At 55.2% G+C, this 27,537-nt stretch overlaps 1 protein-coding gene across 1 annotated transcript in view; it reads left to right on the top strand.

The window, feature by feature from the left end:
- CHST12 (carbohydrate sulfotransferase 12) overlaps positions 1-8,161 on the top strand; it is an 18,823-nt gene extending 10,662 nt beyond the window's left edge. Inside the window, exon 2 of the mRNA XM_039225959.1 lies at positions 6,489-8,161. Coding sequence (XP_039081890.1) covers positions 6,571-7,812 — 1,242 coding nt within the window. The 5' untranslated portion in view covers positions 6,489-6,570 and the 3' untranslated portion in view covers positions 7,813-8,161. The remainder of the gene's footprint in view (positions 1-6,488) is intronic.
- The last annotated feature ends 19,376 nt before the right edge of the window (positions 8,162-27,537 follow it).

Consider the following 27,537-nt stretch of genomic DNA (forward strand, 5'->3'; position numbering starts at 1 on the left):
CCCCCCCCCCCCCCCCCCCCCCCCCCAGCCATGCTCTACTGGGTCTGGGCTGAAAGGCTGCATGGACAGGCAAATACTTAGTATCCATTTCTTAATACTTTGTCTTCACTTCTCACTGAGGCAATTGCTTCTGTCTGTGCATACACACACACAGGCGCACACATGCACACACACGCACCCCTACAGACTCTGCTCTCTGGAGAACCCCAGTGTTATATTTGGCTTGTCACTTGCACTGGGGTGAGTGTGTGAAGAGATTTACTGTCGGGAATTGGCTCCTGTGATCCTGGAGGCTGAGAGGCTCAGGTCTGGAAGCCTGATGGTGGCTCCCGCCTGAGTCTGAAGGCCTGACCCCCAGGAGACAGCTGTCCCAGCTCAGGGACAGGCAGACGGGAGAGTCTCGCTTCCTTCACCTTCTTGGATGAGGTCCACCCTCACTGTCTTTACTCGGTCTGCTGAGTCCAGCGTCGGCGTCCTCTGCAGGCACCCTCACAGACACGTGCATTGTGACCAACTGTCCGGGCCGCCCATGGCTCAGCCAAGGTGACACGGAATTAACCACACACGTGTCAACCTTTTCGTACTGGGGTCCTCAGTTCTGCTCTGGAAGTGCGGCAAGTGCCCGCCCCCCCGACAGGTCCTCACGTGGGTCTGGCCACGTGGCCTGCACTTACAGGACAGGGGGACACATACCCGCGCGTGAGGGAGCCTGGCCTTCCCCGATCTTTGCCCGTCATGGTGTGAAGGCCCCTTGGGACGCAGGGCGCGGGCTCCCCCGGCTCACGTTGCTGCACCCTCTGTGGGAAAAAACTGTCGGCAACTCCCCTCCTCCAGCTAAGAACAGCTCTGCGCGGCCACCCACCGCGATTTTAGTTTAAACCTGACCTAAAACCAAATGTCTTTATCAGTAGTGTCCACAGGACATTGGACAAAGCCCTTGCAGAGAACTAGGCCCCAAGGGCCAAGCTTCGGGGTGAGACTTTCCTGTCATCTCTGGCTGGAGGCCGAGGCCCAGGACTGACCTCTGCGATGGTTGTCACCATCTCCCAGTGATGCCGCTCGGCGCTTCGCTTCTTCCAAACTTGGAGCACGTCTGGTTGGCCGCTTTTCACAGTAATGGGAGAATCCCATTTGGAAATGATGCCCTTAGTTTTGAATGAATGTCACGTTCGAGGTCAATGGTGTTCCCGGATTCGCTGTTGCATCGCGAAGGCAGCAAAGCATCACCCGGAAATTCGACGTCCCCGTCCCTTTGAACAGTGAGACTTTGGGCCATGCCGTCCAGCGGCCATCTGATCGTGGCCCTTCTCTCTCCCCTGCGCCTCTGAGAAGCTGGGAACTGGCGACCGAGCATGTGTGGAAGGAGCCACAGCCGTTCCTTCCGCGGGGCTGTCCCACGGGCCCTCAAGAGTACTCCGCCCGCCTGGCCTCCACACCGGAGGCTTGTTTGAGGTTAGAGATGACAGCACACAGGACTGCCCTTGTACCTTGATGTTAAAAATGGACCGCGGGCTCAGCCCCATCGGTGAATGCCGCCCCGGCGTGGTGTTGGTGTACTCATCCCCGCAGCTTGGAAAAGCCTGGAAGTGGATCTGGTTCTGCGGCAGGCTCCAGGCATGGCGACGCCCACAGGACACAGGCTCACAGGGCTAAGGTGACCCAAAGGGAGGGCCTGTTGTGTGTTCATGCGCCCACCCCCTCACTGCACATGTCTGAAACTTTGACATTGGTTTAGCATACCAATTGCAGGCGAAGTCGGCTTCTTGAACTTCTGTGCAGGGCTGGGAGGTGAAGTGTGGCTCCGGCAGCTGCCCCTACATGTACGGCCTTTGTTACAGTTCTCGCCCACATTTAAGGCTTTCCTTTTCTTCTTAAATTGTATTTATTTTTATTCATGTGTTTATTTTTTACACACTGCCCTGCATTTTGCTTTATTTATTCATGAGTAACTCCTATAAACTCTTCCAGGTCTGCTGTTGGAGCTCTGATTCAGTCTTGTCTTTGCCAGTTTTTTAAGTTATGGTAAGATACACATAACATTTATCATTACATTTTTAGGGTACCGTCCGGTGGCATTGAACACACTGACCTTGTTATGTGACCGTCACCACCCTCCTTCTCTAGAATCCATTTCATCTTTCCAGACGGAACATCCACCCCCATTAAACACTCACACCCCTTGCCCCCTGCCCAGTCCCTGGTGACCTCCCGTCTGCTCGCTGTCTGGGATTCGGCTCCTCTGGGGACCTCACGTCAGTGGAATCGCACAGCGTTTGTCCTGAGTGACTGCCTGATGTCACCAAGCCTCTTGTCGTTCCTGGGGGTTCACCCACCTCGGAGCAGGTGCCGGTGTTTCCATTTCCCCCCTTTCCAAGGCCGAGTGGCACTCCATTATGCGCATGCCACATTGCATTCTCCATTTGTTCCTCAGGGCACACCTGGTGTCTTCCACCTGCCGGATGTTGTGAATGGTGCCGATCTGAGTGGGGCTGCTATACAAATATCTCTTTGAGACCCTGCTCCCAGTTCTTTTGAATATGGACCCAGAAGTGGAATTATTGGATAATATGGTAATTCTCTTGTTAATGTTTTTTAATATTTATTTATTTTTGAGAGAGCGTGAGCAGGGGAGGGCAGAGAGAGGGAGACACAGGATCCGAAGCAGGCTCCATGCTCTGAGCTAGCTGTCAGCACAGAGCCCAATGCGGGGCTTGAACCCATGAACTGTGAGATCATGACCTGAGCTGAAGTCACACACTTAACTGACTGAGCCCCCCAGGTGCCCTTGCTGTTAATGTTTTGAGGAACCTCTGTATTGTTTTCCACAGGGGCCACCCCATTTTATGTACCCGTTAATAGTGCACCAGGGTTCCAATTTCTCCACATCCTCACCAACACTTATTTTCTGGTTTTGTTTTTGTTTTAAGATATTTATTTATTTACTTGATTATTTATGAGAGGTGCAGACAGAGAGAGAGAATCTTTTTTTAATGTTTATTTATCTTTGAAAGAGAGACAGAGCATGAGCAGGGGAGGGGCAGAGATAGAGGGAGACACAGAATCTGACAGAGGCTCCAGACTCTGAGCTGTCAGCACAGAGCCTATGTGGGGCTCAAACCCACGAACCCATGAGATCATGACCTGAGCCAAGGTCAGACGCTTAACCCACTGAGCCACTCGGGCACCCTGAGAGAGAATCTTAAGCAGGCTCCACACCCAGCGCCGGGCCTGTTGTAGGGCTCCATCTCATGACCCTAGGGTCATGACCTGAGCTGAAATCAAGAGTTGGACACTTAACCTACCAAGCTACCCAGGTGCACTGGGTTTATCATTTTTTTTAAAGTGATACCTGACCCCTCCATGAGGCTTGAACTCACAACCCCAAGGTCAAGAGTTGCATGCTTCATCAGCTGAACCCTCCGGGCGCCCCTGTTTTGTTTTACTTTGTTTTGTTTGTGACTGACCCATCGAATGGGTGTGAGGTGCTATGTCAGTGTGGGCGTGATTTCCATTTTCCTGATGAGTGATGTTGAGCATCTTTTCGTGTGCTCACGGCCCATTTGTGTGTCTTCAGAGAAATGTCCATTCACATTTTGTACCCATTCTTGAGTTGGGCTGATTTTTTTTCCCTTTGAGTTAAACGAGTTCTCCATTTATTCTGGATATTAACCCCTTATTAGATGCACGATTTGCAAAAATTTTCTCCTATTCTGTGGGAATATCCGTATGGGTGGTGCCTTTTGATGTCCAAAAGTTTCTAATTTGCATGAAGTCAGATTTGTCTATTTTTTTCTTTTGTCATTAGTGCCTTAATTTTTTTGCCATGTATCTTTTTTTTTTTAATGTTTATTTTTGAGAGACAGCGAGAGGGGGAGGGGCAGAGAGACAGGGAGACGGCAGATCTGAAGCAGACTCTGCACTGACAGCAGACAGCCTAATGTGGGGCTCGAACTCACAAACCATGAGATCTCGACCCGAGCTGAAGTCAGATGCTTAACCGACTGAGGCAGCCACAGGCACCCTGCCACCACGTGTCTTTTCTAAATGGGAAAATATTTTTTTCTCACAGTAAAAACCAATCAATACTCAGCATAAACAAAAACAGTGTAAATACGAAAGCCACGGAGAAGGGAGTCAGAGTCACCCAGACGCCTGTGCGCTGTCCCAAGATATGTGCTGACTCTGACGTGTGTCGGGTGGCGGTCGCGGTGCCCACTTCCCGTGTGGAGTCCGTGCTTACCTGATAGCTGGCTCCCAGCCTAAGAGCTCTCCCTGCAACGGGGGACAGGGGAGAGGCGTGCCATTCACACCGGGTGGTCGAGTGTGCGTGGCGTAAGCTATGAGGTGTGATAAGTTAGTGGACTCACCGTTTACAGTATAACTGTATATTCTCTGTGCCCATGAGCAAAGCACCATGGAGGACGCCATGTGGCCTGCTGCTGGCTCTGGGCTGGCAGCGAGAGGTCCCTGACCTGGATGGGGTCCTGATTGCTCAGCTGGAGTGCTGGGCGGTGCCCGGTCCTGCTGACATAGGTTATCTGTGGACTAAGAACAGAACCTTAGACACTAAATGTACTAGAGGACTAAAAGCTGATAGTGTTTGGTTCTAATACACACGTTCTTGTTAAAAGAATAGAAGCTTTCTCTGAGCTTAGAGCCACGTCCGGGACGGGAAGGGGGCCCCGAGGTCCCCACCTCTGCTGGGGAGCAGACTCGCCTCACTGGAGCACTGGGGCTGCCTCCAGGCTGAGCGCAGCTCCCTCTGGCCGTAGCCAGTGCCATCCCGTCCCCTTGGCCTCCAGCACCAGTGTCTCTGTGTCTGTTCCAGAAAAGCCAGGAAACACTTACCCGTTTGTGACAGACAGACACAGGTGGTGTCCAGACTTCTAAGGAAGCAGGACCCTTCCAAGCCCCTTCTGTTCACCAGACTGAACTTTGAGTAAGAAGAAACTTGCACGTGTGACTTCAGTCCCTGGGAGAGATGGGAAAGTATGGGGTAGAGGTCATGTTCATGTTCGTGTGCCCTACCGTGACTCCTGTGTAAGTGCTTTCTACAGCGGATACCACGTGGTCACGGAGAAGAAGCACATGTGATAACGCATGACCACGTGGACAAGCCAAAGTACGTACCATGCGAGTCCTTTGAATCTGGGCCTTCCGAGGGCCCAGAGACCCCTCCCGGGAGCCGCAGGCAGGGCGAGGTCCGTTCCTTCACTGTGTGGCCACGCTTGCCCATCCCTTCATTTCAGAGCACGCTCTCTCCCTGCGCCCGCTGGCTCTTCCGGGTTGGAGGCCATGCCCTCGGGGAGCCTGGCGGGCCGTAAGGAACCCAGCACACTCATCCTGTAGCTCCTCAAGCAGGTCCCTGACTGTCCTTTCTGAGCCTCCCTGCGCGTGTGGGTTGTGTTACGTATGTAGTGGTCTAGTTGTACGCGGGCAGATCTGCGTGGAGCCAGGTGAGGCACTGCAGGCGGCACGTCCTGTCCACTCTGGGCTGGCGGCCCCTGCCCCAGGCCGCCTACACTCCCCAGCTGCCTTCATCCTGGCAGTTCTAGGACACAGCCTCTTCTTCCCTGTGCTGCCTGGGACAGGACCGCTGCTCAGAGCAGCTGTCAGACAGGACTGGCCCCAGGAAGGGGTCCTCTGGCATTTTGGGGATTGACCTTGACTGTGGTGGACGACAGCTTTTATTTAGTGGAAGTTGTAAGGGAAGCGCATATCTGTTGTCTAGCCTGCATCACCCTCCCCTGCACAAGGGTGGCAGCCTGCTGCTCGACTCGGCAGGGGTGAGGCCCCAGCACCCGCTGACATGCACAGCTGCCCTCCTGCACCCGCCTTCCCTCTACCCCTGCCACAGCCATGCCTCCACTGATGCCTGGCCCCTCCTCAGGAACACCAACAGGCTCCTAGTGCCTGGAAAGCTGTCGCACAGACCCACTTTCAGCTGCCTGGTGCACCCTCCCTCTGTCCCCAGTGACCTCGAATGTGCCCTGCCCTTTCCACACAGAGGGAGCAGATGGGGCCCAGGGCCCAGCACGCGTCCGCCACACACACGGGCCTGCCTCCGATGTGTTTATTAGGATTAACTGTACGCAGCAAAAGGTTTTCTTGGGAGGCTGGGGCATCTTTAGCCTTATTGTAAATTGCAGGATGTATTAAACTTTAACCTTGTGTGTTTGTTTCGCTGACCGCCTCTCTGTCATCTTCAGCACCTCCCGGTCATGAGGGTCTGTGTTCTCACCCCAGACTGGTCTGTCAGCTGCACCCACCCCGGGCCCCTCGAAGCAATGCTAGTCGGATTACATGGAGGAGCTGAAGCCCGCCAGGCAGCCCCACAGAGCCTGATCTGTGGGGGATGGGGTGGCAGCAGAGGGGCGGGGACACTGACCACGGGGACACTGTCCGCGAGGCAAGCACCGTCTGCACAACCCAAGGCCCTGTCCTTACCTGCACGCGCTCTCTAATGTGGCTCTGTGTTGCCTTTCCAGGGTCCCAAGAGCAGGTCCGCCCTACATGAAGCTGACGTGAAGGCACCCGGGTGGCAGGGCCCGCGGCACGTCCGCGCGCAGGATGAGCAAATCCCGGCTCTTCCGCCTGTGGCTGGTCTTGGGGTCCGTGTTCATGGTCCTCCTGATCATCGTTTACTGGGACAACGTGGGCACGGCCCACTTCTACCCGCATACTGCCTTCCCCAGGCCGCACCCCACGCCCGCGCGTGGGGCACAGGAGGAGCTCACGGCTGATGTGGACGCCTTTTTGCAGAAGCTGATCAGTGGCCTGAAGCAGAGCGCCCCCTCCGATAGAAGGACGGAGCCGCCATCGGCGCAGGCGTCGGCCAGGCCCGTGCTGAGCAACGCAGAGGAGAGCGTGCGAGGCTACGACTGGTCGGCGCGCGATGCGCAGCAGGGCCCGGACCCCGGCGGGCAGCAGGCCGAGCGGAGGCGCGTGCTCCGCGGGCTCTGTGCCAACGCCAGCTTCGTGTTCCCCACCAAGGAGCGCTCTTTCGACGACATCCCCAACTACGAGCTGAACCACCTCATCGTGGACGACCGCCATGGCGTCATCTACTGCTATGTGCCCAAGGTGGCCTGCACCAACTGGAAGCGCGTGATGATCGTGCTGAGTGAGAGCCTCCTGGAGCGTGGCGCCCCCTACCGTGACCCGCTGCGCATCCCCCGGGAGCACGTGCACAACTCCAGCACGCACCTGACCTTCAACAAGTTCTGGCGCCGCTACGGCAAGTTCTCCCGCCACCTCATGAAGATCAAACTCAAGAAGTATACCAAGTTCCTGTTTGTGCGGGACCCCTTCGTGCGCCTCATCTCCGCCTTCCGCAGCAAGTTCCAGCTGGAAAACGAGGAGTTCTACAGGAAGTTTGCTGTGCCCATGCTCACCATGTACGCCAACCGCACCGGCCTCCCCGCCTCCGTCAGTGAGGCCTTCAGCGCGGGCCTTAAGGTGTCCTTCGCCAACTTCATCCAGTACCTGCTGGACCCGCGCACCGAGAGGCTGGCGCCCTTCAACGAGCACTGGCGGCAGGTGCACCGGCTGTGCCACCCGTGCCAGATCGACTACGACTTCGTGGGCAAGCTGGAGACTCTGGACCAGGATGCCGCCCAGCTGCTGCGGCTCCTCAAGGTGGACGGGCTGGTGCGCTTCCCCCCAAGCTACAGGAACCGGACCGCCAGCAGCTGGGAGGAGGGCTGGTTTGCCTCCATCCCGCTGGCCTGGAGGCGCCAGCTCTACAAGCTCTATGAGGCTGACTTTGTCCTGTTTGGCTACCCCAAGCCCGAGAACCTCCTCCGAGACTGAGGTGGGGCCGTCCTGGCATTGGGGCCAGCCGGGCCCGGGCGGTCTGCCACCCCACGGCCGTCTCCCGAGGCGGGTGTGTGGGCCCCCCGCGTGTGTGTGCTCAAGGCCCCGTCTCCCTGCCCACCCGGCCCACAGGACATGCAGCGCTCCCGCCAGCCCAGTGGCTGGGGGCCACCCCACACTCCAGTTTTTTCAATAACCCACGGTTTTGCAGCCCAGATGTACCGTTTACTCTGCTGCCTGAGTTCACGGGGTACTGTGTTAATATTGTTTTCTAAGATTAATATATTTCAGATATTTAATACGAAAGGGGCAGAAGGAAAGAATGGAGTAAATGTTACACCTGCTTCTCCTGCCTGCTCTCGTGGTTATTCCGGCAGGGCGGCGAGGGCACGGGAAGGGATTCCCAGGGCCTTAAGCGCTGATGCTGTGACCTTGGAAACTCGGGTAGAGGAAGGGAATTCTCGTGGTCGTGTGCCACAGAAAGGAGGACCCTGCGCTTGAAATCGGGCCTCCGCTGTATTTTTAAACGGGTAGCAGGCAGCTCTCCTCGAGTGAAAGCTCCCTTGCTGTGTGATACTTCTGGAAAGGAGAGGCAGTTAGGAAGAGTCACACTCCAGGCCACTCACAAAGCAGGCTGCTCACTTTGGCTGCTCCTGTGAGTTTATAAACCCCGGACGCCAGGATGTGCTATGACAGGGGTGCCATGAGGACTATCCCGAGAATCGATTCCTGACGTCAGCAAGGTGAGGCTCGCATGACTGACCCTGGGACCGTCACGTGTGGTGGCCCTGACTTGGGAAAGGCATCCTGTTGGCTAGTCCGGGAAGGCTCTTTTTAAGATCCTGGTTCAGATTTATGTGCAGTTTTGGCCACGACCGTGCAGTTGGTGAGAGATGGCAGTCCGTCCGCAGTGCGCGGGGCTCACGTTGGACCTTGCGTCCTTGAAGTGTAGCATCTGGTCCCGGACGCCCGGTCCCCGAGAGCGGCAGTGCTCGCAGGAGTCCTGCCCCCAGCCCCCCCCTTGGTGCGCGGTGTCCTTACAGGTCCTGGTTTTGAGATGGCACCAGGGCTCGTCTGAGCACGTGGCTTCAGGGCACTCACCTCCGAGACTCGGGGCTCTGCCGTGTGCCAAACCACCTGCTTCCCCTTTTTAGAAAACAGTTGGCAGCAAAGATCCTCGAACTCGGGAGTCCGGCTTTAGAGTAACAGCGGAGCCGTGAGTCACCACGGTGGGGCCTCCTGGGACATCCGTTTGCTTAGTCTGTGGCACTGAGAACGCTGGGCTTCAGGGTGGCTCTGCCTTCAGGGACCCCTGCGATTCTATGGTAGACATGCGAGCAGGGACCCCCATCCCAGGCCAGTGGGCTGAGTGCCTTCAGAACAAGGCGTCTGTGGGGTGACGTGAGGCAGGCTTCCTGGGAAGGTGGTGGTTGGCGCGGCCTGAGGGGCGGGGAAGCCGCGGACGTCATAGAGCAGTGACATCAGCAGGTGTGCAGGGACTGTCCGTAGAAGGTAGGTACCGACTGTTGTGACACCTTCGACAGTTGCCAAAACATTTGCATGCCGTCCTGTTGACATCATGGTCTGTGGTACAGGACCCTCTTGCATGTTGTCCCGGAGCCCCCAGCATGGCCACTGGGCCACTGTGCCCGTCCTCTGTCAGGAACAGAGATGTGGGAGGGACCCAGCACCCAAGGCACATGTTTGCGTGCAGGTATGAGAGAGACGCTGTCGGCCCTCGTTCCTCTAAAACTGGTATGTTTTCACGCACTGACGCAGAGCACCCACTTATAGCTTCTAATGCACCCTTAGGGGGCCTTATGTTGCTTTCACCATCTGTTTTGAAGGATTTTCTTTTAGAAGAATTTTAGGGGCACCTGCGTGACTCCGTCACTTGAGTGTCCAGCCCTTGATCTCAGCTCAGGTTTTGATTTCAGGGTTGTGAGTCCAGGCTCCGCTTTGGGCTCCACACTGGGCGTGAAGCCTACTTAAAAAAGAAAAATCTTAAGTCTGTTTTTTGGCAAGGGTCAGGGTCTCGTTTCCTCTTCCTGGTGAGGTTGGTGTGACCTATGCACCTGCACCCAGCGTTTGGTGAAGGTGGGGCTTTAGCCGGGCTCGACCACTCACAGGGAGCCATTGGCAGAGCGGTCCCTGCTGCAGGATGGGCCCGCCTCCCCAGTGCAGGCCTGTCCCCAGGCAGCGCGTGGCCAGGGCTGGCAGGGAGTTATTCCCACCCCTGGGCTGTGCCAGGTGCCTGAGTGTGGGAGGCAGGGGCGTGTCGGTGACCCAACAAGGCAGAGGCCTTGAGAAGCACAGCCGCCCTACCCACGTGCGCCCTGAAGCTCAGTTTCAAAGCCCGCACGGAGCCCCTGGCATCTCAGGACCGCCATCCAGCCAAGTCCCTGCACTCAGGCGTGGACAGTCACAGCTCCTGTGATGGTCTATTCTGCCCGTGCACCTGCGCCTGGGGCAGGGCCCGCGCGCGTGGGCACACGCTGCCGCCTGTGGAGCGAGCGAAGGGGTGGTGCCACAGAGCCTCATCCCGAACCATCCAGGGTGACTGCCGTCACCCACTCCAGCCGTTTGTGAGGCGGCCTTGGCTTGTGCAGGTTCTGCGACTGGCCCTGAGTGGGCACAGAACTCACTGCTTCTGACTTCCAGCACTTTCTAAGCACCATGTTTTCTGTGCGGCTCGTGCTGTTCCTGGGGAAGTTACTGTCCCCTGAAAGATGCTCCAGCTCGCCCTTTCCCCCATGCCGGAGGGGCTGAGGCTGCCGTATCTACACTCGTCTCCCATAGCCACCTGCCGAGGAGGCCTGCGGTCACCAGGAATGGCCTGGCCGCCCTCTCTCTCCCTGCCCCTCGTCCCAAGAGGGCTGGAGACTGGGGTCTGCAGCGGGCTAGGCTGGCCGTGGCGCATGGCCACGAACTCGTGGACTGACTGAGCACCTGCATGGCCCCCAGGCAGCCCTGTGAGTGCCACTAGCCCTCACGGTGTGGCCTCTGTCTCCATGGGGCTCTGCTGGTGGAGCCGCTCCCGCCCCGCCAGGCTGGCTGAGCCCCTCCCCGAAGATTTCCAGTGCGGGCCCTGGGTCTGATGGGTCCAGTTCAGGCTCTGAGGCCTGCCTCTCTCGAGTACATGGCTGTCCCGCCAGAGCTCAGGTGTGGGGTGAAGATGGCCCTGCTCAACTCTCCCGGGCTAGGAGGCAAGCGGGGAGGCGGGCTCTTTGGCCAGGAGGAATGCATGTCAGCAAAAACACATGTCTGCACGTCTGCTTCAGGCAGCCTTGTGCCTAAACCTGTTTGCATCATCTGTGCTGTCCAAGGTTTGTGGGTGGGCGGGGGTGATGTGTGGTTTATAAAGAATGGGCAAGACTTATCACAGAATGTGCTTGAGTGAGTGGACACCCCCCTCCCCTGAGGTCTGGGTGGTATCTGCTTACCTGCTCTCAGGGCGGGGACCCCAAGGCGAACAGAATGAGACGCCCGCCAGGACCATCACACCACCTCTGAGGGGCAGTCCCGTCCTAGCAGGAAGAGCACACGCTGAGGAGAAAGTCCAACCAGGAACCAGCCTTCCCTCCAAGAAACTGAAGGGAAAGATTCCAGGGACATCCGTCATGCTCGTGTGTCACGGGTCTCTTGGAGAACTCTGTGGGTGATGGATGAACAGAGCCTGTCTGGCTGCCTTCTGCACTTTGTGGATTTCGTGCTGGAGCTCCTCGGGTCCTGTTTGCAGGCTGCCGGCAGGGGGACTGTGAACATGTGTGGTGTGCATGCAGAGGTGGGTCCAAGAAGGGTAGCTCTTTGCAGGATGAGGTGTTTTGAACTCAGAGTGAGAGCCTGGGCATCCGAAACTTTCCTGGCACTTTGGGACGAGGCACAGTCAGGCCGAGTGCAGATTTGAGGGGCAATGGTGCTGAGTTTGAAGGAAAGGAAGCTTCCTTGGGTAGCAGGGACGTGGGGTCCGGTTGGTTAGTAGAGGCACCAACAGCAAGTCAGTAGACTAGCCCGTGGGTCAGCCCAAAGTTTCCTTCTTTTTCTGTGTGGTCGTACATTGTCACATGAGCAGAAAGGTTTCTGTACATGCGAAATGTGAAAGGAAAACACGGCCACGCAAGCAGATGTGATGGAGGGAGCGGTTGACGTGGTAGAATGAGCCATGTGGTGATGGTCCCGTAAGTCCGCATCTGCATCTGGTCCTGGATTTGTCTGGGGCCGAGTTCTGCGGCCTTGCAGAATCCCCGCCTGGCGGGCAGTAATAAGTCTGTCTCCACGCACTTTGAAATCCTCGCATGAGCGGAGGTTACGGTTGTCCAGGCGCCTTCCAAAATGGTGGTTGGTTCGCAGAAACACGCCCACCTTTTCCAGGCTCAGGGCAACGTCCTGCTTATCACATTTCAAAGAGCCTCAGGGTGCGAGTGCCCTGACCCGCCTTCAGAGAGGGCCCAGCCGTGCTCACCCCGCAGGCCCTAGAGGGGACCGCACACAGCCCCGGTTGCTGCAGGTCCTCCAGGCCCGTGCCCAGACCTCCCTGGGTGCAGGGCAGGGGAGCAGAGGGGAGGGCCCAGGGAGCAGTGTCTATAGAGCGGGGGGCTTTCAGCCTCGGGCCTTCCACCCTGGACTGGAGTCCATTTCTTACATGAACTTGGAGCAGGAGGCTTTACAAATGCTTTTCCCAGCTGGTCCAGCTGTATATCCTTAGATGACTGGCCATCCTCTTTAGGACAATGAGTTTCTCACAATTAAAGCCTGACTTCGTAAATACATTTTCTTGGATGAATTGGGGGTGGACGTGATGGTGGTCATTTCAGTTTTTTTTTTAAATGGTGGTAAAATACACATGATGTGAAATTCACCATCCTAACCGTTTCTAAGCGCACAAGCCGGTGGTATTGAGAACATGCGTATGGCCATGTAGCAGTCTCCACCCTCCGTCCCCAACGCCTTGGCCCCCTACTGGTCAGGGTCACCTGCGCCTGTCCTCATGTGTCTGGCTTCTGGCACTGAGCATCACGTCCTCAAGGTTCATGCGTGTGTAAGCAGGTGCTGGAATGCCCCTCTGGTTCGAGGCTGAGTCGCCGTCGGTGGACACAGGTTGCTCTCGCCTGTTGGCTGTGTGAGCACAGACCCAGAAGTAGGATTTCTGGACCACATGCTAATTCTGGATTTGATTTTTTGCATGACTGAATTTCAGTTCTTTTTCCTGCCAGAAGTGCTCACGGAGGATGACAGGTGGGAGTAGCGCATGATAGGATTTCCCCAGCGTGTTTGTCCTTAATCCTATGCACAGTCACAGTCACTATGGCAGAGCTGCTGCTGCCCGCTGGCATTGGCTCTGATGTGGCGGTCCCCATGCCCACAGATTCCATGCCCCCAGCCCTTATGCCCATGGCTTCCACACTCGTGTGGCCCCCACACCCACGGCCTCAGGTGGGTTGGGGGTGGTAAGTGAGACACAGGCCCCCGTCCTAGACTGGGGGCCACACACAGACATCCTTGCACACCTGTTACACCTCGGGCCGTGTGTCCCTTGGAGGAGTATGACCCTTGCTTCCGGCGGGGGAGAAGGCACCTCTGACCCGAGGTTTGGGGGACCCGTCCAGGGTGACACCGCCACTGGGCTGGGCGCACCCGGCATCTCGGCCATCTCCCTGCAAAAGGGGGAGGTCACTGCCCTCTGAGAAAGCTCCGCCAGATGAAAACCATAAGCAGAGTAGTGTAACTCAGGACTCTGACCCGCCCAGGGACCCCCTGCAGCCCACACACCTCGGTGCACTCCTCACTGCTCCTCATGCTGCCGACTGCTGCCTCTGTACCAGGAGCTGGGGTGCTGGCCGCAGGGAACCATTCCCAAGCGCGTATGCAGTGGTGCTTAACAGGGCCTGTTGGAGCGCCTGGAGCCAGTCAAGACTCCAGACCCCCCCAGACCTGCGGGTGGGGGGCAGGGTTTCAGAGAACCATCTCTGCCCCATCCCCACTTGTTCACTGCGTCCTGGGGTCACAAGTTCTGTCACTGTGTGCCCGCTCAGACACGGTCCTGATGCGGGCCCTTGGGTGGGTGTTTCCTCCCCCGCTGCCATGGGACAGCAGGGTCCAGCGGAGGGAAGAGTCTGGAGAGGGCGCTGAGCCGAGGGTGTGAGAGGGAGCAGTGGGATCCAAGACTCCTCTGAGACACATGTGCCCCTTGGGGTGCAGCGCTGCTGTGGGCCTGGTTCCAACGCCCCAGCTCCTTCCTGGGACAGTTCCAGTGGACACTGGGCCTTTGACCCATTTCAGAGCCATTGATGAAGACTGGCGGCTGGACAACAAGCCGGACAAAGCCGTTGCGCTGTCCTGGGCGGCTTCCTAGTGCTGTCTTGCTTCCGGCAAGTTTCCAGGGGAGGTTTGGTTTCAAAACTTGGGGGCACAGATTTGCAAAATGGATTTGAAAGTACCCCGTTTCAAAGTAGGCTGGTTTTGAAAGTGGTCCCGGCTTCTAAAAGGTTTGGTTGGAAAATGTTTTGGTTCTAAAATGTTCCAGAACTGTGTCCTGGAGCACAGAGCACCCAGTGTTTCGGGAAGGGGCCGGGCCTGAGCACTGGGTGAGGCGGGGTCCAGTGGGCAGGGCCGTCCCACCTTGGGGGGTCGGTGTGCCCCTGGCTCTGACTGGAAGTGGTGGCCCAGCAAGCCCAACTCGTGTCTGCGTCCTCCGAAACCCGTTCGTGCCATTCCCCCTCCAGCCAGGCCCACGGGACATTGTGCTGATGGGTCCTCGGCTCCTCATGAGGGCCCTCCTTCATCCCCACCTCAGGCTGCAGCCTGGGTCCTGGGCTTCTGTCCAGGGGCATCCTACTCTGAAGAGAAAGCTGACCTGAGACTGAATGTTCCTTTCAAGAAAGGAGGATCCATCCGAGAAAAACCGTATCAGTGGAAACTCGGGACTTTGAGGAAGGTTCTCGTAAAGTCATGGGCTGAGCTGGATTATTGGTCCCGTTCTGCAGATGGGGAAGTTGAGACCCAGAGAGGCTGTGATAACCTGCTCAGATCCCACCATTACTCAAGGATCCACATGTTCTGACCCCAAACTTCTGCTTTTCCCTGGCCGTTCAAAGACTCCCTCAGGAGCCCTGCCCGCCATGAGGCTTTTGACCCAGACCCTCCCACCGCCTTTCTGCGTCTGTCTGTATCAGCCCCAGCGTCGGGGATGGCAGGCCCGGCCTTTGGAGCTGACCTAGGCCCAGAGCATGGCTGGAGGGAAGGGACTGGCCTGGCCTCGGCCCTTGGCCATCGCACTGTTGACAATGGAAAGCAGGGAGCTGGCGGGAAGGGCACGGAGCTGACAGACAGCTGCGCATCCTGGGGCCGAGTGATGCAGGCAACCCACAGTGTTGGCAGAGAGGCTCAGAACGGAGAGGAGGAGAGAGGAAAAATCCAGCACTTTGGAAAAACATCGCTAGCCGAGGGCGTGGCTGGGACATTAGCACCGTCACACCCAGGGAGCGGCCCCACCCTGAGTGCAGTGCCCGTCCAGACAGCCAAGAAAGCCTTGCCTAAAATGTGCCAATTAGTTTTGGGGCCACATCCCGTCCAGCAGCTCTCACACCACTTGGGCGGCAGCCACGGAGAGCCGGGCATGCCTGTGCTCAGGGCTGCTGCGCTCTTATCTGCTGTCTGAGGCTTCCTGCTCTAACCGTGGCCATGAGCTCCTTCTAGAAGCCGGTTCTGATGTGCCTCCAGGGATGGATCTCATGGACATAATGCAAAGGGGTCCATCCTGAGGGCTCCTGAAGGGCTCAGTTCAGGTTGTGATCTCACCGTTCATGAGTTCAAGCCCTGCATCAGGCTCCGCTCTGAAGGTGCGGAGCCCGCTTGGGATTCTCCCTCCCCATCACTCTCTGCCCCTCCCCCTCGCACGCAGGCACTGCTGCTTTCCCTCTCAAAATACATAAACCTAAAACAAAAGGAATCCATCCTAGTACAGAGATAACTGTGGAGCATCACCCCAGCGGGTGGGGAACGCCCACTGTGTCCCCCGCGTCCAGACGTCTTCCTGGGAAGGGAGTGGGAGCCCCTTGCCCACAGCTGATGAGGGATGAGACCTTGGCTCTCCGTCCTCCCCAAGCTGGAACTGCCTCCTGCCTGCCTGGCTAATGACCCACATATGTGCTTGTTACCTGGCCTGGAGACGGACCTGGGTGCCAGCTGGAGGTGAGACCGCAGCTCTGAGTGAGGCTGGTAAGAGGGCCCCAAATCACAGATTTGCTGAGTCCCTGCAGGCCTCCGGCCTTGTTTTCTAGGCTGAGAGTGGTCAAGATGGTCCCCACAGAGCCTCCCGGCACTGGCCTGACCTGCTGGGGGTTTGGGGCTCGGTGCTGGGGCCCGCCCCCAGGGGGCCAGCCGGCTCCTAGGGACTGGCTGAGGGGCTCTCTACCCCTGCTGTCTGTTGGCCCCTTGGCACGCTGGGTGAGGTGGAAGGACCTGAATGCCATCTGGGGTAGCAGCTGGGCACCAGGGAGGTGGGTGGGCATAGAGGCTGGTGCCATGTCTTGTCCTGGGACTGGATGTGGGCTCCTGGGGGCAGGGCTGCCTCTGCCGGTCGCCTCCTTCAGGCCTATGTCGGCCCCACCCGCCAGCTTCCCTCTTTTCTGTTGCCTGCCTGGCTTCCGGAGGCATTTGGGTGGCTGCCCAGCAGCCGGGAACCCCCCACTTTGGAGGGATGGAAACCAGGGCACAGATAGGGATGGACTTGCCAAGGTCAGAGGCAGAGCCCACTGCCCATCCGGGCTCCCTCTTCTTGCTCTTGCCCTTGAGGCACAGGGGCCGCACTACCTTGTGGTGACTGCGCTGCTCTGTGGTGGCCGCCACGGCTTGTCTGGAGTGTGCGATGTCCTCTGGTGAGAGCACACGAGGGCCCCAGGGGGCCAGAAGCAGAGGAAGGAGGAGGCAGGAGGCCTCCTGACCGGAGGTCCCAGCCTTCACCTCACTGCACAGCTGCCGCCATACCGACTGCCGTGTGCCCACTCCCCCCACTCCCCCGCTCCCCCGTGTGCAAGGCTGTCCGTGGCCGGCCATTGGATCTGGCAGTGGCCAGGCTCACACTGCACCGCCTCCATGGGATGAGGCTAGTGATCTCCTCACGGCCTCTCCTCGCCTCTTCTAACCCATCCTTCCACTGATGACACCTGGAGGCCGTGAAGGCTTGCTGCGTCCTGGCCGCTGGCTGTCTCTAAAGCTCCTCCCTCTCGAGTCTCCCCACCCGCGATCTCTGTCGCCAGGTGGACCCTCTCTGCTCCCACACGGAAGCACAGAGAGTCCGCAGAGAGCACAGATTTGCAGGATGCCCCTGAGAAGTCCCTCCACCCACAGCAGTCCTCTGTCCAGAGAGTGAGCACATTTAACGTCTGGATGGGGAAGGACACGGTTGAGTTGGAGGAGAGCTCGGCGTCAGCACAGAGCCCACGGCAGGGCGCTACCCCACTGCCCCTCCTTGGCCAAAGATTGGTCGTTTAGTCTCTAACGAATACTGAGCCAGACCTGCCTCCCTTGACCTTGGGAGCTGCACAGAACAGACCCGTGGCCTCGTACACGCTGGGTGCGTTTAGATCTCGGAAGAGTGCCGCTGTGTCCCGTCTCCCCGTTTTCCCCGAGAAAAACTCGCATGAAGCTAGCAGGGGTGCGAGTCAGAGCCTGGCGTCCTGCCCCGGCCTGGCCGCCGACCCATCGCTGCCCTGGGGAGATGGGCAGCCCGCCCCCTAGCTTCTGTCCCCGCTTCCTGAAGAACGTTCCAGATGGGCAAGCAGGAGGCCACCTTCTGTAGGGGGTCTGAGCCCACCTGAGTGTCTGCGCTGGTGAGGAAGCTGAAAGCCCACCTGGGTCTCTGCGCTGGTGAGGAAGCCGAAGTCTGTTCTGCTCACAGACTGGTCGTGTTGTGAAGGGAAATGTGTTGTCTTGTGTGTATAAACACAAACACCTTGTGTGTTATATGATAATTGGCCCCTAGAAGCAGTTTTCCTAACCGGTCCTGAGCCCTGTGCCTGCAGAGTGTCTGAGGACGACGACCAGGCATGCAGCCTGGCTTCGAAACTCAGGAGTGTGCATGTGTATATGTGTACGTGGGTGCATGCATGTGTATATGTGTGTGTGTATGTGCCTGTGCATGCACACGTGCCTGAGTGCACTGTGTGCACATGAGTGCATGTGTGAGTGGGTATGTGCCTGTGCATGCACATGTGCCTGAGTGCACTGTGTGCATGAGTGCATGTGCGAGTGGGTGTGCATGTGTGAACATGGGTGTGTGTGCACATGGGTATGTGCATGAGCGTGTATGTGTGTGTGCACAGTGTGCATGTGTGTGCACATGGGTGTTTGCATGCACGGGGATGCATAGGTGGGCATGAGTGTGCGTGAATGTGGGTTCACATGTATGTGTATGTGTGTGGGTGTGTGCATGCATGCCCATGTTCATAATGCACAGGTGTGTGTGCGCACGTGCCTGCGTACATGTGTGTGTGGGCTCCAGCTGGATGATGGAGCAGCCGGAGAACCAGCTAAAAGTGCAGAAAAACACAGCCCCGACAGCAGCTGGCCTCACGAGGCATGTGACTGGGGAGGCGGAGGGGGCGCGGGCAGGTCCTCTCCTTGGGCACGTGGTGGAGACTGGGAGCAGTGTGTGCCGAGCTGAGCATGCAGCCTCAGACATGGTCAGTACAGTGAAAAGACACCCACATCACAGGAGAAACTACTTGCAGCTCGTATATCTAATACGGAATGAGTACACAGAATATACAGAGAACAGAAATGCAACAAAAAACTTACTCAAAAACAGGAAAAAGACCTGACATTTCTCCAAAGAAGACAGCCAGTCGATAAGCACCAGAAAGGCCACTGCGTGTCACTGACCGGTCCGGGAAGCGCAAACCAAGACCACAGCGAGAGATCACCTTACACCTGGCACGTGTGGCCCCTTGCATCCTTGTGCGCCGTGCATGGGAGTGTAACGTGGGCCCCGGGGGGTCCGAAGGTGCTGAGCCCAGCAGCCAGGCTCCAGGGCCCCAGGGAGGAGGGGTATGTCCTCTGAGGCTTAGCTCCTCGGCCTCAGTGGGGGAGGGTATTCACCTCTGGCTTCCCCTGTGTCCTTCTGAAGTGTCTGGGGGACTTGGCTGGCGGGAACCCCACAGGGGTGCCTGGGGAAGGGCCTTATCCATGCCGGCCTTTCTCCAGTAATTTGAAGTGTCTGGGGGAGAGGGGGTCCCAAGGCCACCTGCCTCTCATGTTGTCTGGGACAGGGATGTCGTCACCAGGCTGGATGTGCTCCCATCTGGCAGGGACGGTGCCATGTATGTCGATGGCCAGCGACACCCACAGGGCTTGAGGTGGGCCAGTGGGAATGGACCTCCCCTCCCAGAGGCCACGTGGCCTTGTGTGCACAGCCCTCCCTGTGGCCCTTGTTGATAAGGACGGAGTTGTCTGCCCTCTGTCAGGGTTTACCGACACTCTGAGCCACACAGTAACTTAAAATTTGGGGGGAACTACCTTAAAAAGCAAACCACAAGAGGTGAAATTAATTTTGATAATATACTTGAACAGTATATCCACAGTATTATCATTTCAACTTGTGAGTCATCTAAAACCTATTGATAAGATATTCTGTGTTCTGGGTGGTTTGGGTGTTTTTGTACAGAGTCCTTGAAGCCTGGGGTGCATTTCCCATTTCTCAGTCAGGACCGGCCCACTTCAGGTGCCCAGTGGCCTCCATAATGGAATGCGTGGCTCTGGGGGTGCTTTCCATAGGTCTTCCAGTTTTATGCATGAGGAAGCTGAGGCCCCCGGTCACACATCAAGGCCACCATCCAGCACCTGATCCCGGGTCTTGTCCCTTGCCGGGCCATCGCTTTGGCCCCTGTGATTTCCCAGGCAGTGACCCCCAGCGCTTCCACAAGGCCAGTGCTCCCCTCCTGCTGGCCAGGGTGGCTCCTGCAGCCTGTGCACAACGGAACGTGTGGAGGGGCCCAGCCTCTGAGCAGGGTGGGGCAGCAGTGCAGGCAGCCTGGGTCCCGGGAGGGGCCACGTGGAGCGGGACTCGCCTGGTCCCGGAGGCTCCCACCAGGGGGCAGCCTCAGGTCAGAAATGCAGCCTGTCCGGGGCTCTGCTGGGGTCCCCAGGGGCTCTTCCACAAGCAGTCTGTGCCGGCTCCGTGGTCAAGTGCGTGGGCAGTCACACGGCCTGGTGAATCTTGCCCTAGTGGTGGGCCCGACTGGGGCCTTAAGACTGGCCAGGAGGAGCAGACGCCGAGGCCTCTGTTAGGGGCTAGTGTGTGCCCAGCTCCCCGCAGAAGCTGGACCGCCCACCGGGGGCAGGTTACTGGTGGCCCGGGCCTATAACTTCCCCATATCCCCTGGCTTCAGAGTGGGTGCCCCCAGGTAACCCACCCGGAGCCTGAAGCTGAGCTTACCCCGGCCCACCCAGCAGGGAGGGGTATTCTCCCCCCAACCCCCCCAGCCAGGGGCAGCGCTGAGTCCAGGGCTCAGCTGTCACTTGTCATCCCTGAGGAAGGGAGCTCTGCCCTGGGCTCCATGTGGGGTGTCCAGTAGAGGAGTGGCCCGGTCTCCCCCAGGCCCTGGAGCCCCGCAGACATGCCCCTGGGACCACCAGGCCTGAGCCTGTCTTTGGGCCCTCTCTGTTCTGGAGGTGGTCCCAGTCATCCTGGACACACATGGGTACAGCCGTGGCCGCCCGAGTGTGGCAGGACCCGCCCCTGCCCAGCCTGTGTGGTGTCTGCCCTCCAGCACACATTGGAACACATGGGCCCCGGGCAGACGCTGGCGCACCTTCCCAGAGATGCTGACCCTCAAATCCCTTCTCTTGCCCTTGGCCCTTCTGAGGGAGCCCTTTGCTAAAGCAGAGGGTTCTGCTGCATCCGAGAGCCCCTGTTAGTGTGTGTCCATCCACTCCCCTCCAACAATGCCTGGTCTCTAGAATGTTCTGTCCCTCTCGTGGGGCTTCCACCTACTGTCTCCCAACCTACAGGCTTAGTCCTTTCCAGGCTCCACCTCCTACATCACATAAGGCCCCACCTCCAGGCAGCCTTCCCTGACCACCACTAAACTCTTGCTACATTCGAACTTGTAGCAGTGGCTCTGCCCACCCCACCTAAATTTATATTCTGATTACCTCTTCCCTGGGCCTTTTGCAGTACTGTCATTACTTTTTTTTTTTTTTAATGTTTTGTTTATTTCTGAGAGAGAGAGAGAGAGAGAGAGGCAGCATGAGCAGGGGAGGGTCAGAGAGAGAGGGAGACACAGAATCTGAAGCAGGCTCCAGGCTCCGAGCTGTCAGCACAGCTGACACAGGGCTCCAACCCACGAACCATGAGATCATGACCTGAGCCGAAGTCAGATGCTTAACCGACTGAGCCACCCATGCGCCCCTGTTGTCATTACTTTCTAATTGAGGGCTCATCTACGTACAGTTAAGTGCGGAAATCCTAAGTGCACTGCTTGAGAAATTTACACATAAGATGTTCAGCATGAGAGCAGCCCATAGCCCCAGGCGCTGGGGGGGGGTCTCCCTGGGACCCCCTGCCCCCCTGCCCTTCATCCGTTCAGGTCAGTCTGCGTGGCTTTTCCTGTAGCTAGGCTGGAAGCACAGCATTTCCATGCCTCGCTCTTCCCTCCACCCCCTTCCTCAAGCTTGCTCAGCCCCCAGAGCGCAAGGCGGCCCTTCCCTAGTGTGGCCAGCCCTTCCCCCCACTCCTGATGCCTCTGTGTGTGTCCTGGGCCTGGCATGCAGTGAGTGCTCAACACCTGCTGGAAGAACAGAGGTGGGGCTTTACCTGCATCAGTCAAGGTTACAGACAATCCAAACTGACTTCAGCAAAATTTAACTAAAAGAAAAAAAAGAGTTTTGATGTCTGGAGTAGGATGGAGATTGAACACACACGCCTGCGTCCACTCGCTCTGCGGCCTCACATAGTGACAGTGGTAAGAAACTTTTACGTGTGCAAAGCTGTAGGTATGAGGAGGGCAGGAGACGTGCCGGCAAAGCAAATGTTAGAAACCAGAGCAGAGGAAACAAATGGTAGATGACACACCGTCCTGAGGAGACAAACCCTGAACCTCCGTGGGAAAGCTGAGACCCGCCCGACTTCCCCCCCCCCCCCGCAATCCTCAGAGGGCCTGACAGGAGGTGTCCTGAGGCGTGCAGGGGCGGGGCGAGACAGTCCCTGGACACCCCTCCCCAGCCCAGCCCCCAGAGGGAAGAAATAAAGCCGTGTGCTCCTGGGGTCCCCAAGCCCCACCGACGACAGGGGTCCTAGATGGGAACGGACTTCACACCACTCACAAACTGAGCATCTTCTCTGTGAACGGGCATCTTGAGAGGAGAGACCCAGAAGAGACCCTGACGCCAAGATGCCCTGCAGCCTGCTGGCCCCTCAGACAATGGCTCCCTCCTTGACCTTCTCCTGGTCACTCACCCCAGGGGGAGCCAGCACATGTCAGGACACTCTGGTGGCCCTAAGGAGTGTCACGGGTCAAGGACCCGAGATCCTCACCAGTAGGTGATGGGAACCAGTTGGGCCTTCAGATGAAGCACTTGCCCCCTCGTGAGGGCCGCCTCACGAGAAGCCCCAAGCCAGAGCTACCGCATGACATCCCTCTAGAACCTCCATCCCATAGAAACTAAGATAGTAAGTGATTATTTTTGCCGCTGTTGGTTTAGCCTTTTATTTTGAAATAATCACAGATTCACGGAAAGCTGCAAAGATAGAACAGAGAGGTCTTGTGTTTTCCCCATGGGCCACATCTCGTGTAATCAGAGTATCAGGTCAAAACCGGAGGTCTTCTGCATTAGTGCAACGTGCGTGGCTAGTTCCACGTCCTGTGTGTAAATGTGGAACCACCACAGCGACCAAAACCCAGGATGCCCCATCCCCGTGCTGCCCCTTGTCATACAGCCGTCCCCAGACCCAGTGCCCCTCACCCTGCGGACCACGAGTCTGGCTTCCATCTCTGTAATTTTTTCTTTTCACGAACGTCACCAAAGTGGGTCATATGGAACGTCACCTTTTGAGGTTAGCGTTCCTCACTCAGCATATTTATTGTGCCACGATGGCAGGAAAGGTTCATCCTTCTAATCCCGGAGCCTTACCCTGCGGGATGCCTGGCCACAAGTGTGCCGCTCCTGGTCCACGAGCTTTATTTCGGCTCTCATAGCAGGCTTGGCTCAGTGCTCTAGTGTGCTTGTCCAGTGGCCAGTGATGTTTGCTTCTATCCCTACACTCCCTTCAGTGAAACACCTTTGCATATTTTTTGGTCCATTTTCTAATTGGAATTTTTTTTTTTTTTTTTACAAATAGTTTATTGTCAAATTAGTTTCTACATAACACTCAGTGCTCATCCCCAAAGTGCCCTCCTTCATGCCCATCCCCCCCTCCCCCCCACATCCATCAGTCCTCAGTTTTTGTCAGCATTCAAGAGTCTCTCATGGTTTGCCTCTCTCCCTTTCCCCCACCATTTCTGCCCTTCTTCTCCCCCTTGGTCCTCCGTCAAGTTCCTCCTAATCCTCCTATACGTGCAAACATATGGCATTTGTCCTTCTCTGCCTGACTTATTTCGCTCAGCATAACACGCTCAAGGTCCATCCATGTTGCTACACATGGCCAGATTTCATTGTTTCTCATTGCCATGTAGTATTCCATGGTATAGATAAACCACCATTTGGGGGTTTTGTGAGTTCTTACACCTTCTAGATAGGAGTCTTTCAGCACATATGTGGTTTGCAGGTGTTTGCTGCCAGGCTTAGCTTGTGCTTTCATCGCTCAGGAGGGCCCTCTGCAGAGCAGCCGTATTTGACTTTGATGATGTTCGGTACCTTGATTTTTTTTCTTGTGTAGATGGTCATTTGGGTGTCAGTTCTAAGCCCCAGATTCCAAAGATTTTCTCCAGTATTATCTTCTAAAAGCCTTATATTTGATATTTAACGTATGACCCATTTGGAGTTGGGCTTCTAAATCAGGTGTGATGTTTAGATTGAAGCTTGCTTTTTTGCCTGTGAATATTCAGTTGCTCGTTTACTGAAAAGGCGACCTTTCCTCCATCAAATTGCTCTTGCACTTTTGTCAGAAGTCAGCTGGCTGTAGCTACATGGGGCTTTTCATGGGTTCTCTATCCTGACCCATCAATCTCTGCATGTGCCTCCTGCCAATACCCTCCAGTACTGGAATTTGTTTAGGCATTGCATTAAATCTGTGTATCAGTTTTGAGAGAAGTGATGCCTTCTGTAATGTTGAGCTATGTTGAGTCTTCTAATCCATGAGCATGGTATGTCTTTCCATTTATTTGATTTCTTTCTTCAGAGTTTGTGGTTTTCAGCCTAGAAGTCTGTACACATTTTGTTGGATTCACATCTATACGTTTCAGGGTTGTTGTTGTTGTTTTTTAAGGGATTGTAAATGGAATTATTGTATTTTTAACCGAACAAAATGATAAAGCAAACACGGATACAATAGTACCACAAAAATAATCAACATTTACTTCTTTAAAAATGGCTTTGTTAAGATGCAGTTAACACAATATAAAATCCACCTGTTGTGTGTGATTTCTAGTGAATTTACAGGACTGTGTAACCACTCCCACAGTCTGGTTTCAGAACATTTCTGCCGCACCCAAAGCTTCCCCAGCCATCAACAGCTGTCCCCTGCTTCCTCCTGAGCCCCTGGTGTCTGTGTCCATAAATCTGCCTTTTCTGAACATTCATGGAATCCTACAGTACACAGTCCTCCATGTCCGGCTTCACCCAGCATCATGCTCCTGGCGCTCATCCTTGTCACAAGTGTCAGGACCTCATTCCTTTCTTGCAGAATAGTGTTCTGTGGTGTGGATGGACTGCATCTGGCCAATTCCATTCCCCAGCTGATGGGCATTTGGACTCTTTCCAGCGTGGGGCTATTATGTAGATACTGCTATGAACATTCATATACTCGGTGTGTGGACATGTCTTCATTTCCCTTGGGTAGATTCCTGAGGGTGGAAACGTTGGGTCATATTGTAAGTTCATGTCTAATTTTTTAAAGAGGCTGGCAGGTTACTCACGAAGTGGCTGTACCGTGTTATTCTGGCAGTGCAGGAGGCTTCCTACCACCCCACCTCCGCACCTGCACGTAGTTACCCATCTTTCTTGAGTGTAGCCCTTCCCATAGGCGTGTCCCGGCAGCTCACGTGGGTCCGATTTGCATTCCCGAATGGCTAATGACAGCGAGCACTTTTTTGTACATTCTCATCAACTCACATGTCTTCTCTGGTCATCTGTCTACTCAGGTCTTCTGCCCATTTTTACATCGGGTTATTTTCTTATGGAACCGTGTTTGTTTCATCCATATGTGTATCAGGGTATGAGTCTTTTTATCAGATATGTGCTCTGCACATATTGTTTCTCAATTTATACTTTTTATTTTCTTAGTGGTTTCACAAGAGAGAGTTAAAAGAAAGTTAATATTTATTTATTTTTGAGATATAGGGAGAGTCGGGGAAAGCAGAGAGGGGACAGAGGATCCGAAGCAAGTTCTGAGCTGTCAGCACAGAGCCCGATGTGGGCCTCAATCCCACAAACCACGAGATCATGACCTGAGTCAGAGTCAGACACTTAACTGATTGAGCCTCCCAGGTGCTCCAAGGAGAAATCTTTTGTTTTTGGTGAAGTGCAGCTTATTGATTTTTCTCTTATGGAGTGTGCTTTCCTGGTGTACTGTCTGACCCAAGATCAGGGAGCTTTCCTCTGTTTTCTTACAGCAGTGCTAGCTGTCACAGGGAGCACTTTGAGTGATTTGTGGTGAGTGGTATAAAGTTTATCATTTGGTTTTTCAGGACCCGATGGCTCTATGCCGTTTGTTAAAAAGACTGTCCTTCCTCCACTGAATTGTCTCGGTACTTTTGTTAAAAGTCAACTGACTGTAAATACAAGGGCTAACTTCTGGGTTCTCACTTCTGCTCCCCCAATCTCTATGCCTGTCCTGTCTCGATTCCTGTGGTTTTTATCCTAAGTTTGGAAGTTGGTAGTGTTGACCCCCCCAGCTTCGTGCTTCTCTTTCAAAGTTGTTAATTTTGGCTGTTCTAGGCCCTTTGAATTTCCGTATCAATTTTGGGACCAGCTTGTCAATTCCTACCACTGCCCGTGCTCCCAAAAAAATCTCTTTGAGGATGCTTGTGTTGAATCTATAAGTCACGTTGGGGGAGAATTGAACAGGGAATGTCTTTCCAGCTACTTAAATATGATTTTAAAATTCTTGTTAGTGATGTTTTATTCTTTTCAGTACACAAGGCTTGGCCTTCTTTTGTCACATTTGTTTTTTTTTTTTTTTTTTTTTTTTTTTTTTACTAGAATACTGGTTTATTATAAAAGGACTTAACTCAGGAACAGCCAGATGGAAGAGATGCACCAGGCAAATCATGGGGAACAGGTGCCGAGCTGTCCTGGAGTGTGCCACTGTCCCCAAATCCCCAAGTGTTTTTCCACCACCTCCTCCCCCACTCCGGAAGCTCTCTGAACACCATCCTTTAGGATTTTTATGAAGGCGTCATCTCTAGGCAAGGCTGACTACTTGTTGCATTATTCTTAACCATTGTGCTCTTCTCTGTGCTCTGGTGGATGGAATTATTAACTGCATTTTCAGAATGTTCATTGCTGGTACATAGAACTATACTCGGGGCACCTGGGTGGCTCAGTTGGTTAAGCATCTGTCTCTTGATTTCAGCTCAGGTCATGATCTCACAGTTCATGGGATCAAACCCTGCGTTGGGCTCTGTGCTGACAGTGCAGAGTCTGCTTGGGACCCTCTCTCTCTGTCTCTCTCTGCCCCTCCCCAGCTCACATACACATGCTTGCTCTCTTTCAAATAAATAAACATTTAAAGAAAAGATAGAACTATAATTGATTTTTTTAATATTGATCTTGTATCCTGCTATCTTGTTAACCTGGTTTATTAGTTTTGGTTGCTTTGGCACGGGGGGCTTCCTTAGGATTTTCTACATGAAGGACCATGTCATCTGTGAATAAAGATAGTTGTTGTTCTTCCTTTGCATTCTTTTAGTTTATTTACTTAGGATTTCTTTAGTTTCTTTCATTTTAGTTCATTTTATTTTTTCCTTCTTTCACTGGTTAGAATCTTCAGCATAATGCTGAATAACGATAACAGACATCCTTGGTTTGTTCGAGGGGGAGGAATTCAGCCTGTCATCCTTACGTACGATTACTAGCTGTAGCTTTTCATCGATGCCTGTTTCCGTTTGAGGAAATTCCTTTCTATTTCTAGCCTGTCACAAGTTTTTGTTACGGCTGGATGTTAATCTCTGTCACATGCTTTTCCTGCATCTGTTGACATGATCCTGCAGGTTTTGTCCTTTATTCTGTTAGTGCAGGTTAACTGGGGCTTGAACGGTAAGCCAGCTTGCACTCCTGGGTTAAGTCCCACTTGGTCCTTTTTACGTTGTTGCATTTGGTTTGTTACATTTTTTTTTGTTTTGTTTTTGTTTTTGTTTTTGTTTTATTTCTAGGAGAGAGAGACAGCGTGAGCAGGGGAGGGTCAGAGAGAGAGGGAGTCACAGACTGAAACAGGCTCCAGGCTCAGAGCTGGCAGTCAGCACAGAGCCCGACGCGGAGCTCGAACCCACGAACCGCAAGATCATGACCTAAGCGAAAGTCGGACGCTTAACCGACTAAGCCACCCAGGCGCCCCAGCGGTTTGTT

This window comes from Hyaena hyaena, unplaced genomic scaffold, assembly GCF_003009895.1.
Source record: "Hyaena hyaena isolate Hyena2069 unplaced genomic scaffold, ASM300989v1 scaffold_20, whole genome shotgun sequence".
NCBI lineage: Eukaryota > Metazoa > Chordata > Mammalia > Carnivora > Hyaenidae > Hyaena > Hyaena hyaena.